At 37.7% G+C, this 13691-nt stretch overlaps 1 protein-coding gene across 2 annotated transcripts in view; it reads right to left on the minus strand.

The window, feature by feature from the left end:
- The window catches only part of LOC115218043, a 215384-nt gene that overhangs the window by 175336 nt on the left and 26357 nt on the right, over positions 1 to 13691 (minus strand). Inside the window, exons 7-10 of one of the 2 annotated variants that reach the window (XM_029787796.2) lie at positions 13000 to 13096; positions 8862 to 9088; positions 6599 to 6698; positions 3268 to 3312 (exon numbers count right to left, since the gene is read on the minus strand). In XM_029787796.2, the coding sequence (XP_029643656.1) occupies positions 3268 to 3312; positions 6599 to 6698; positions 8862 to 9088; positions 13000 to 13096 (469 nt within the window). The remainder of the gene's footprint in view (positions 1 to 3267; positions 3313 to 6598; positions 6699 to 8861; positions 9089 to 12999; positions 13097 to 13691) is intronic. The other variant, XM_036507979.1, reaches the window with a different exon arrangement.

A 13691-nucleotide genomic window follows, 5' to 3' on the forward strand; every position in this document is an offset into this window, starting at 1 on the left:
GAAGGTTCATTAGCTGTAGTGATAACTGCTGTCAAAATCAAGTGAGATAATTCCAAGAGGAAAATAATAAAAAATTGAATTGAGACATGCTGTAGAAGTGTGTCTGGTCATTGGTAAGGATGGGAGGTAACTCTAGATACATTTTAGTCTTATTAAACCTCTTCGTAAAATATACTGGTATTCATTCTTATCAAACCTCACACTCTCCCTACTGCATAATTCTAATTGTTTAAATGTTGAAGTTGTCACTCCTGTTTTTAACAAGGATTATCATTAATACTAATGATTTTTCTTTTCATCATGAGTGTAATTTTAACTCTTAACTTCTTGTACTATGACCCACTACCATAAGGAAATGTACAAACCTTGTTTACATTCCTTTGGAGGGCAGTAGTGAACTGTCTAATGTAAACCCTTATCCTTTCTTCTATCATTCAGGTTTGTTTTGTCACAGAATAATTATAAGACTAGGCTTTTGACTTGGAAAATTTTCCATATGATTTTAAGAGTTAATTAATCAAATATTGGGGATGGGGAAGTTAATGTATTAAATTTGTAAACTTCACTTAACTCCCTGTCTTTCATTCAGACATTGTAGCTGTAGTTTTCAAACAGCCAAATACCAGCTTAATAATGACAAATATACCAAAAATAGATGAACTCATTCAAACATTCTTGGTAGGGAAGACCGGATCTAGTTGTTACATCTTTTCATTTTTTTGCTATGGCAACCACATAAATGAACACAGCTGAAGCTTCTTTTCAGATTTAATTAGTAAAACATCTTTATTAATTGTTATCACCAGCCAAAAACAGAAATTGCATAACATTAATTAGACAGGTTCTAATTAATGAGGTGGTGTCAGCTGTAACAATTTCCCCGAGTGCAGGGTATGTTGTGAGACTTACTCGGGTGCTTTGTTACAACTGTTGATAACTCGGAATTATGTTAACAAACAAGTTTAAAATGAATACGTCTCCTTCTTGCAGCTAGGAAGTATTATTTTAATTTATTAAGTGTGCTTTGAACCACCTCATATCCTAATGTGATACTGAGAGTCCTCATCATCCAGTTTCCCCATTGTTACATGTGCCATCTAGTTGGAATCATCTTCCATTAACTTCCCACCACACAGATCACACAGAAAGTCCTGTCGTCTATCGGTACTGTCAGTGTGTACCCAGTCTTTTACAGATCATGCACTGCACTCATTATTCACTTGGAAGGGAGTTGGAATACCAATCTGAGCAGACAAGGCATTTCCAATCGGCGACTTGCTTGCTGTGAGGCTGCTTCCTTTTTGCCTTTGCCCATTTCAGTTGACTTTCCTTTCCCCTTTGTTGCCTTTTCTGTACTAGTTGCTTTCTTAGGTTTGGATTTCTGTTCATTTATTTCATCCCCTATGCGCTTTTTTACGCCAACATCCCATAATGAATTTTTTTCGACCACAACTTTTCTGGCAGCACTTTCCATGACATCAGGAGGGGTATCCACACCTTGTAGTCTTCCTTTTGTAATTTCTAAGCATGGTGTGTTAAACTGAAATAGAAGGGGTAAGTTGTTACATGCCTGGGGTAAGTTGATACACTGTAACAATTAGCCCCGACCATGGATTTCTGGGGATTACCACATACACAGCACTAGCAATGCATGGCATCCAGGACACACCTTCATGTATCGAAAGCAACTTCCAACACTTTCTAATGAGCCACAAACTACTTCAGTAATACCACTTGTGCTTTAGGAAATAACTTTGTGGCAAAATTTCACCTTTGGAGTAAAAAATCGTTTTTTGAGCCATACCTTTCCTGGTGACATCCCACCAGTGCAATACACATGTGCAGTCATCATGCTATGGAGTTGGCCTTCATGAGGTAGAGACCCAAGTGCCACCTATTTCTCACAGCTGGAAATAATGGGCTTGTAACAACTTACCCATGTAACAACTACTAGATCCGGTCTCCTCTACAGTCATTAAATTGCCAATCAAATTTAGAGCTGAGTTTTGAGAAAAGATCCACTCACAATTATAAAATCGTGTTTGAGGAGAATTAACTGGCATCCATAACTAACAAACCATGACAGAACATGACCCCTATTTTCAATACATGACATTAAGTGGGTATCATTTAAGTGACACTCAGATAATAAATACAGAATTTCTAACTTCTAAATTCACTCAGAGGCACTTGATCTTCAGCCCCAGGATAGTGATGACAACATTTGTCCAAGGTAACATGTAGAGGGACTGAACTTGAAAACATGCAGTTGCAGAATGAAAAGATTTATAAAGAAAGTATGTTTGATGATATATGAAGAAATATATAATTAACAATTTTCCTGAGAAGACATGATTTGAATGACTATATTTTCTCTCCTTTCTTGATAATGAACGTTTACCTAGCTTGCTAGCTGTTTGTGATGGCAATCATCTGTTAATTACTGTTTTAGTATATAGATGCTGGCACAAAATTTGTCTAATCATCTGCAGGAAGCTCGATGTTTGTTACTGATACTTCTGTGACATTTAACACTATACGTCTACATGTGATCCTTTCTCAAGAAAAATGCCACAGCATTGTGACTTAGTTTTATATAGAAACATGTATGTGTGTGTGTGAGTATGTATATGTATATATATCTATGTCTGTATATATCTATATATCTATATCTATATCTATATATATATATATATATATATATATATATTTATATATATAAAGTTAATCCAAACAAGAAAGCACAAAAAAACACAACGCGAGGATGTGGGACAAATATAGTATTATTGGACGCTCAGGAAAGAAGGTAAAAAGGAGGGTTTAACGTTTCGAGCGGAGCTCTTCATCGGAAACATAGGAGAAGGAAAGATCCAGAGAAGGGAAGACAGAGGAAAAAAAATTCGCCAACGGTACACACGAGGTCACATATATATACACATACACACACACACACACACACACACACACCACACACACACACACACATATTCTTTTATACTCAAGGCACAAGGCCCGAAATTTTGCAGGGAGGGGGACGGTTGATTAGTATGCAACTGGTACTTATTTTATCGACTCCAAAAGGATGAGAGGCAAAGTCAACCTCAGTGGAATTTGAACTCAGAACATAAAAACAAATGAAATAATGGTAAGCATTTTGGGGTGGTAATTTTTTTTTTTTTGCCACCAAATTCAGCATATATCTGTGTATATGAATGTATGTCAGAAACACCAGCTGGATATACACATGCATGCAAACAGAATAATTACCTATTGTCATGTTGCGGCTCATATGAGATGGTTTCTCTTCTTTCCCTAAAAAGTAAAGAGTAAATTTTAGTTGAAAATTCACAAAAGTATTTTTGGAACACACAAACATTATCAGTGATCTGAGAAGTCCAATCCTGTTTCATATGAGGAGCCATTCAGATTGGAAGAAACTCTTGGACATAAGAAGTAGCTGATGACAATTTCAAGGATCTCATCATTTTGATGTCCATTTTTCAATACTCGCATGAGGCAAACAGAATATGTTGAGGCAGATTTTCTATGACTGGATCCCTCCCTGTCAATATATATATATATAATATATATATATATATATATATATATATATACTCGAAATAAGCAACAAGAATGACTGCGGTAATTTGGTACGATCGTTTCGTACTACATCATTTTATTAAATGTTGTGTCACAACAGTTTTAAAATGTAGTATGAAACGATCGTACCAAATTACTTGTTGCTTATTTTGATTATAATCACCCCACGGATTTTTATGGATAACACCATACAGAATTCTTGTGCATCTAAATTAAGTACCATATTCATTTGAATCTAAATTTTTGCTGAACTTATATATATATATATATATATATATACATATATATATATGTATGTATTGTCCAACACATGCAAGCATTGAATGACGTTATGTATGTGTGTGTGTGTGTGTGTGTGTGTGTGTGTGTGTGTGTGTGTGTGTGTGTGTGTGTGTGTGTGTGTGTGTGTGTGTGTGTGAGTGTGTGTGTGTATGCATATAGTCAATGACTGTTGAAAAGGTTGCAAGCTGCAATGAAAATTTTAGTATAAGTAAATAAATAAATGAGTGTTAAATTAATAAGGCACTAAAAGGGAATGATTCTCCCAAGACACAATAAATTATGTTTCAACACACGAAATCACATAAAAAAATCTTGCAAACCAAATACAAAAACGAAATATATATATATAGGTGAGAGAGTTGGTATGTGAAAGCACGTGGTTGGATGTATAAAAGACAAAAAAAAGTGAAAAAACTACAGAAGGCTTGTATTTTATGGTTAAAGAATATATTTAAATCGTTATGTTAGACAAATGTTAAAATTTTATAAAATTTTATAACATTTGTCTAACATAACGATTTAAATATATTCTTTAACCATAAAATACAAGCCTTCTGTAGTTTTTTTCACTCTTTTATGCATAGCATATATCCAAAGGTCTCGGTCACTTGTCATTGCCTCTGTGAGGCCCAGCATTCAAATATCATATTTCACTACCTCATCCCATGTCTTCCTGGATCTACCTCTACTGCAGGTTCCCTTCAATGTTAGGGTGTGACACTTCTTCACACAGCTGTCCTCATTCACATGCAACACATGTCCATACAGTCACCTCTGTTGTACACCATGACTGATGCTTTTTATGTCCAACTCTTCTCTCAGGGAGCTAACACTCTGTCATGTATGTGCACTGGCATTACATATCCAGTGGAAGATACAAGCTTTATTTCTTTAAGCCTATGCATGTTCTCAGCAGTCACAGCCCATCTTTCACTGCCATGTAGCATGGCTGTTAGCACACAGGCATCATACAGTGTATCTTTCCCCCTGAGCAAGAAGCCCTTTGTTACTAGCAAGGGAATATCTCTCTGAACTTATTCTAGCAGCTATGCTCTCAGAGCATCCACCCTGATTTGGTCACCTAGGTAATGGAAGCTATCTATTACTTCTAGATTTTCCCCCTTGCATGTGATGGAATCTGTTTTCTGTACATCTTCAGTGCTTATTGCACCTGTGCATCTGCCACGCACAAAAACTATCTTTCCTGTTAATCTTCCTTTGATATTGTTGCACCTCTTATGAGTCCATAGCTTACACCAGGTGCATTTTATGGATTTTCTACCTACGCCTTTTCTACAGATCAAGATGGCCATCTGCCTGAAGGGATTTGTGATTTGTCTACATTCAAATGAGTACCAGCTGAGCATTGGTGTGGCTTTCTCTCCCTCAAAGTATCACATCCTGGATGTATTAAAAGGCCAAAGACTGGGAGAGTCAAGAAGATGACTATGTTTGCTCATGACTACATAAGCTTGTAAAATGATCAATTAAAGAAAACATAGTACATGTTACCAAGCCATACTTGTACATGGGTAATGGCTCTTCAATTCCTTACCCTCTTTCATCAGACTAAATAGATATTGAAATGAAATGACAAGAACAAATATTCAGTTATGTTTTAAAGAAATACAGAACACCAAGAGATCAATGAATGGTATAAAGAACTTTCAGTTGTTTTAAGGAATTTTCCCTTGTTTTTCTCTAGAGCAGTGGTTTTGAAATTGACAAAGATCAGCTCTGCCTAAATATTCATAAAACATTTTGCCCCACCAAGAATATAAAACTAAGTTTCAATGCTTCTTTCTTTTGTGGCACAATTTTTGTATTTGCATCAGTCATTAGACTGAAACCATACTGGAGCACTACTTGAAGAGTTTAATTGAACAATACAACCCTAGCACTGTCTTTTTTAAAGTCTGGTATTAGTTTTTTAGCCTATCTTACTGAACTGTTAAGTTACATTGATGTAAACAATTCAACACAGGTTGTAACAAGGTTGTGAACAAACCAACGCTGGCTTGAAGAATCTTTCCTATGACACTCTAATTGAATATCTTTAGTACCAGGGCCATGACCTCTCAATGCAAAAAAGTAAAGGCCTGACCTGGAGAGAGTCCCTGATCTCTGATCTACACACCCTGTCAAGTTTCTCCAGAGATCCTTTGGAGGAACTTCATTTTGGCCACTTGTATTTGCAGTCATACTCTTTTGGTCATTACCTAACATTCATGACCATAGACGAGAAGAGGCATGAAAACCAAATTGGAGATAGCGAGTTTGGCTGTTTTACCAATTTCTCCATTTGATTTAATTAAACATGATAGTTTGTTCTAGAACTCTTCCTTTCCAATAATGACATCTCTCCACTTCTTGCTACTATGACTTTTAAATACTCTATCACCTCAAACCATAATGTTTATCTTTCCACATTGTTCTACACTGAAAAGTCCAGATGATTTTATTCTTGATTCCTGGACATTAACAAAATCACTTCCTGATTGGATTTCCTCTGGAAAATACTCCTCAGTTGACTGTTCACTACATTATCCACCCAACCAGTTTATGTTTGTGAATGTGTGATGAAAGTATGGGCATATGTATGAGTCTGTGTGTGTCTCTGAATGGGTGTGTATGAGTGTGTCTGTGTATGATATTGGTGTCTGACATTAAAAAAAAAACAACATTTAATAAAGACAATTTCAGATACACCATATACCTTTTGTTATTCGGATAAATTCAATCACCGAGTCATCCTGAAGTTTGCTTCCTCCATTTGTTCTGAACTTAATCTCTGTGAAATTGTTGATCAAACTTATCTGAAATGATAGATTTGAAATATCATTAATATAACTCACCTGATTGAACACTGATTATGATTTGCTTCAGTTTCTTGTCAAGGTGTTGATGTTGTTTGTCCTTGCATCTCTCTATTTGTGTCAACGTTTCATGGGGGAGACACTTTAAATACTTTCCATCCCACCTCCCTCCGAGTCAACCACCCAATCAGTTGAGCAACCAATAATATTTATGTCACCAAAGTTTGATAAATAGATTATACTGCTTGACTTTTCTCCTAACCAGACATATCCATCAATGGGTTATTAGAATTTTTGATTTTAATTAAAAGAGTGGATATGGATTTAGTTCTGAGGATCATTAGAACAGTCAACAATTTACACTACTCCCACTGCTTTCAGCCATAAGATGTACCATTTGGGGTACCTATATGCAGTGAAGCAGAAAAGACCAGTAAGAATTAAACAATATTGGAGATGAATTTTCAGTTGTTCAGGTGGTAGGGTGGCACTTTGTGAGAGAGGGGGTTTAGCTGATCACATTGACACAAGCGTCGCTGCCGCTGCCAATATCGTCGTCATCAACATCATCATCACCACCACCACCACCACCACTAATGCTGCCACTACTACAACTATCACCACTCCTTCCACCACCTCCAGCAGCAACAACAGTATCACCCCACCACTGCTTTCATCACCACTTCCATCACTATCATATTTAGCATTCGTTTTCCAAGCTGGCATAGGTCAAATGGTTTGAGAGGATCTAACAAATTGGAAGGCTTCATCATGCACTAGTGCCTACTTTGGCATGGTTTCTATGGTTTGGATGCCCTTCCTAATGCCAACTATATTACAGAATGGATTGAGTGCTTATGCCATGGCACCAATCCTGATGATGATTACCTTGTATCTTGCAAAGTTAAGGCCTTAAACTGGCTCCGATAACAGAGGGAAACAGAAAAGACAATGGGAGATGATTCTAGGCAGAGGAATCATCATCATCATCATTTAACGTCCATTTTCAATGCTAGCATGGATTGGACGGTTCGACCGGGGTCTGGGAAGCCAGGAGGCTGCACCAGGCACCAGTCTGATCTGGCAGTGTTTCTACAGCTGGATGCCCTTCCTAACGCCAACCACTCCGTGAGTGTAGTGGGTGCTTTTTATGTGCCAGCAGCACAGGTGCCAGGGGAGGCTGACAATAGCCACGATCAGTTGGTGCTTTTTACGTGCCACTGGCACGGAAGCCAGTCAATGAGGCGCTGGCATCAGCCACGTTCGGATGGTGCTTTTTACGTGCCACTGGCACGGAAGCCATTCAATGCGGCGCTGGCATCAGCCACGTTCGGATGGTGCTTTTTACGTGCCACCGGCACAGGTACCACAACTACAATTTCCATTTGAATGTGGATGATAAATAGGAGGGGAGGATGGGGGCAGGAATAAGGCAGTGAACAGGGTTGAAGGAAAGGGTCAGTGATAAGGTTGAGAAAAAAGGAGAGTCAGAATTGAAAGGGGATAGGGTGGGTTGTGTGTGTGTAGTGAGGGACAGGTCTAGGGCTGTCCATCATTATTCTTTATTTTTTTATTCTTTTACTCGTTTCAGTCATTTGACTGTGGCCATGCTGGAGTAATTCCTTGAAGGATTTTAGTCAAACAAATTGAACTCAGGACATTTTTTAAGCCTAGTACTTATTTTATTTGTTTCTTTTGCTGAACTGCTTAGTTACAGGGATGTAAACACCCCAACTACAGGTTGTCAAGAGGTGATGGGGCAACAAACACAGACACAAAGGCATACACACACGCATACACACACGCACACATGCACACATGCACACATACACACACATATATACATATAAAATCCAGTTTCTGTTTATCATATCCACTCACACGACTTTGGTCAGCCAAGGGCTGGAGTAGAAGACACTAGCCCAAGGTGCCACACAGTGGGACTGAACCCAGAACCATGTGGTTGGGAAGCAAGCTTCATACAACACAGCCATACCTGTGCCTATTATAAGAATATTTTAGAAAAGAACTAGAAAGGAAGTTAGTTTGACTAAGAATCTGGATCCAGCCATTTTGAAGTATCAAATTTACTCCCTTAAAACATGCAGTCTGCCTCCTAATCATCTTTAGATATTTTAAAATAGATTAAGAAAATATATTTACTTCATTGATTTTCAGAGATTTATAAAAGAAACTGAGTTTTAGACTTGTGATTTCATCAACTTCGTATGTCTTCAGACTAAAATGCTTAATATAATTGAGTCCATATTCACTAAAATGATTCCATGTTAAGTTTCTGGAGACAGATGATAAGTTGCCTTGAAATATTTCTATGACAAATTTTTGCTTATGTTTTTCAGAGGAAATAACTTTCAACAGCCAATTTTTGCCTGAAATATAAATTTAAAAAATATGTTATTCAGTGTGTGTGTGTTTCTTTTTGTGTGTGTATGTGTGCATGTGTGTATACGTACATACATAAATGCATATATACATATATCCACAACACATATATACATATATCCATAACACCCTGTAGGTATTCTCCAACAACCCTACTTATCTCCATTTTAAATTTTAATCTTTAACTAACTCCCCCATCTTACTTTAAGGAACACAATAATTTAATAATACATATATGAGCATACAAGCGGATACGTGTGGGTGTATATGTAAATGTGTGTATAGTCATCTTATGTATGTATGTATTTGTATGTTGGTACATGTAAATATATGTGTGTGTGAAGAAGAAGAAGAAGAAGAAGAAGAAGAAGAAGAAGAAGAAGAAGAAAAGAAGAAGAAGAAGAAAAGAAGAAGAAGAAGAAAAGAAGAAGAAGAAGAAGAAGAAGAAGAAGAAAGTAAATGAAATCAAGATATTCTTGACAGGCTTAAATCTTATCTCTGTTCTTACTATTAATCTTATTTTTTATTTATATATTTATCTATATATATACACACACACATTCAAAATCATCATTTACTGTCTGTTGTCCATGCTGGCATGGGTTGGACAATTTGACTTTCATGCTTATTCGTTCATTCCACTCTTCGTTCTTTCTTTCCCTCTCTCTCACATTTCTTTACCTTGTCTTCTTACTCACTTTCCCTCCACTTTTCACTTCACTATGTCCCTGTCATTTTTCCTTGCCCCTCCTTAATTCTTCTGTCCATCTGCTTCTACAACTCTCTCTCTCTCTTCTCTTTTCCCTCCTTAATACTTTTGTTCCTCTGCTTCTATTTTTCTCTCTCTTCTCTTCCCATGTGACCGATAGGCCAGACTTCTCACTCTTTTGGGGTCTGACCACCATCTGTGCAACATCGATATTCTTCCCTGTGTTTGTGAAATTTTTGTATCTCTGCCATAAGGCTTCATTTCCACACACCCCAGCTTAATTCAATTCATCCCCAGTCGAAAGACATCTCTTGTTATGTTCTGTTATTATTATTTTTATTGTATTTATATTTGTGTAACATTGTCTGTTTTTCCATCCTTGTTTTTGTATACATTTGATGCTTTCTTCCAAGGAATCTAATGCTCTTAGCTTAGTTTTTTTCCTTAGGGAGGGCCAGATTGGAGCAATCTCAAGATTAATCAGCCAAAGTTGCGAGGATGATCTGGTTCTTGACTGAGGATAGAAAGCTTCGAATGACCCGTCCTTGTATTTTGTATCATCTATCTGGATGTTTTGTTGTCCCTTTTTGTATCACCTAGTTGTCCGGATGTTTTGCGTTCTTGTCCCATTTTGTATTTCATATATATATATATATATATATATATATATAAATGGAGTTAAACGCAGGTGTTATTCAAATTCTTTTACTTCCAACACATGTTTTGAAGATATCACTGGTATTATTCCAAAGGAATAAAATGGTGTAAAACAGTGTAATCTTCTCTTCAGGGAAATGAAGAAATGAAACTTGTCAATAAGACATTTTAACAGAAAATGATGGATATGTATAGTGATTAACTGAACACTATTAAGTTTGTTTCAAAAAAACGTTAGAGCATATAACATCAAAGGTAGCCTATAGAAGTGTGCCTACATATATATTTGTATCATCATCATCATTATTATTATCAATGTTTAATGTACATTTTCCAGCTGGCATGTGTTGGATGATTTGATAGGAGCTGGTCAGTCAGAGAGCTGTCCAAATTCTCAGTTTTGGCATGGTCTCTAAGGCTGGATACCCTTCCTAACACCAACCACTTTACAGAAAGCACTGGGTACTCAGTGAGGCCCTGTGTCTGAAGATCCTTTCTCACTCCTTCATCCCATGTCTTTCACAGGTACCCTCCACAATTAGAGCTTGGCACTTCTCTATGCAGCTGTCCACATCCATATGCATCACCATACCATCACAGTCTTCTCTCTTGCACATATTTCAAACTTCTTATACCCAGTTTTCCTCTTAAATCCTTTACACCCTGTTGTATGTGCACACTGACATTATCCATCCAACAGTGTATGCTGGCTTCATAGCTTTCAAGCCTTCATAAATCCTTTACCTGCACATTTTCCACACACAAAGTCTATTTTCTCTGTTAACCTTCTTGTAACACCTCTTACATGTCCAAAGCTTGCACTGGGTATACCTTATAGAGTTTTTACCAATGTCCTTCTTACATATTGAGCAGGGCCATCTACCTGAAGGGACTTGTGATTTGTCTGTTTTCCAATTTCCTAAGACTTTGGCTCTTGCTTCCACGACTGAAACTTTCACACTAGTTCTGTTAGTGATTCAGCAAGAAGAACAAGGAGCATGAGGAGCTCCTAAGGATAACTTGTCTTAAATTCTGGTTATGGCCTGGAGGACTATGATAAACAAGAGGGTGCTGAGAATCGATCACTGATGATCTCCTACCTGTACACCAAATTCCTTGCTATGCTCACTGAGGACTTTCACATCACTGACAGCATTCCTTGTGACATCTTGTAAAGTTCTCAACAATCACTCATTTATCTCTACCTTCCACAGTGCCCACCAGATCAGGAGCAAATTGGGGAGTGGGCCAAATTCTGTATCATCTGTCAACAATCCAAAATCCATCAGCACACCAAAGCACAATTCTTAGCAGCTATAAACCCCTACAGGTTCATTTCAGCCATGTCAACATTGACCACATAGGCTCCCTACCACCTTCACAAGGTTGCTCGTATTCACTAACCTTGGTGGACCACTTCACTCAGTGGCTTGACATAATAACTCTCTGTGGCATGGAAACGAAAGAAATCAGCCAAGCCTTCATCACAAACTGGATCACCCTTTTCAGTGTCCCAGACAGCATCTCATCCAATTGTGGACCCATTCACCTCAAACCTGTGGATTGACATGTGTGGGCTTTTTGGTATCACAATGAAACGTACAACAGCCTACCACCTCCATGCCAACAGCTTAGTGGAGAAATTTCACTGCCACTTGAAGGAATCCCTCACAACCAGACTTAACAGGCCCAACTAGTTTGATTAACATCCATGGGAAATGTTGGGAATCCACATTGCCCCAAAGGAAAACCTCAACGCTTCTTTCTCAGAAATAGAGTAAGGTGCCCCACTTACTGTACTGGGAGAGTTCTTTTGACACAAAGTCAGACCCAGATATCGAAAGATATCTCGTGCAACTGAGAGACAATGTGAGTCAGTTACACCCTATTCCCATGTCAACACATGATACCTAGGTCATCCATATCAAATGATCTCCACAAGGCAAAGTTTGTGATTGTTTGTTGTGACACACAATAAAAATCCCTTCAGTTACCCTATGGTGGCCTATATGAAGTGTTACATCCGGGAGACAAATCATTTCAACTCCTGATTGGCAGATGACAAGACACTGTTTCCATTAATAGATTGACAGCCCCAAACAAGTAGTTCAACCACCAAATAAAGGCTTTCCTAAGCAAGTCACTCAAGCCCCTGACAATGAACTGTCACCAAAAGAGCCAATAGCCATATGCACTGACAGGATGGTTAAAATACCTTCCTGGTTCCGATGACAGTCAACAGTTCTGAGGGGAAGCTATATATAGGGCACTGCCCATGGACTGATAACAGATGAACTGTAAACAGGAACTTCACTGCAGCCTAGCTACTAGGCTAGTTCACAAAGAAAGGACTTCCTGTGAGGCAGTAAAGGAGTCTGGGGATTTGGGTGACCGATTGTACTCACCCTCACAATGCTTAACTGATTGAAGCAAAGTAAACAACACACCAACATACTCTTGGTCCTGATTATTTTTAATGTATTGCTTAACAAAGCTATGTGTGTTTGATTTAGTTGTTCAATGAAAACTTACGTTTCAGCACTTTGCAGGAATACTGAAGATGTGATTTTGTCCTGTTTATGTTAAAACAACCATATTCTTCACCAGTAAGTATTCTTGTCATGGCAATCTGAAAAATTTTAAAAGAAAATTTTAAGCAGATTAGTTTTATTATATATTTAAATTAACATAGCTGCACTCAATGAAAATTGTTTTGTAGGATCGTCATTGAAGAAAGGAAAGGTGGATATGCCTTTTTCTGGTTTGGAATAAATGAGAATGAGCTATGCCACTCTGGTGTTGGTCTCTCTATCAAGGTAGGAATAATTTGATCCTTTCCCTCTCTATCCAAAGGTATTTCTGATCACATCACGACACTAACATTACAAATTGATTGCAACACTTTTGTCAGTTGCTATGCTCCAATCACGGCCATCTCTAAACAGATAAATCATGACTTTTACAACCAACTTCATAATGTCATCTCCAGTTGTTAACATAGGGATAAACTTATTTTTATGCTGACTGTAGTGCTCACGCTGGTACTGATTATCAGACATGTACTTGGTTGTCATGGTGTAGGTTGAATGAACTCTAACAGTCAGCACATGCTCTCCATCTACAAGGAATTTTATCTAAGCTTCACAAATACCTTCTTTCAACAGCAAAATTGTTGCAAGACATCCTGGATGCATCCTAGATCTAAGGATTGACATCTCATAGAC

Source organism: Octopus sinensis, linkage group LG12, assembly GCF_006345805.1.
Source record: "Octopus sinensis linkage group LG12, ASM634580v1, whole genome shotgun sequence".
Taxonomy (NCBI): Eukaryota; Metazoa; Mollusca; class Cephalopoda; order Octopoda; family Octopodidae; genus Octopus; species Octopus sinensis.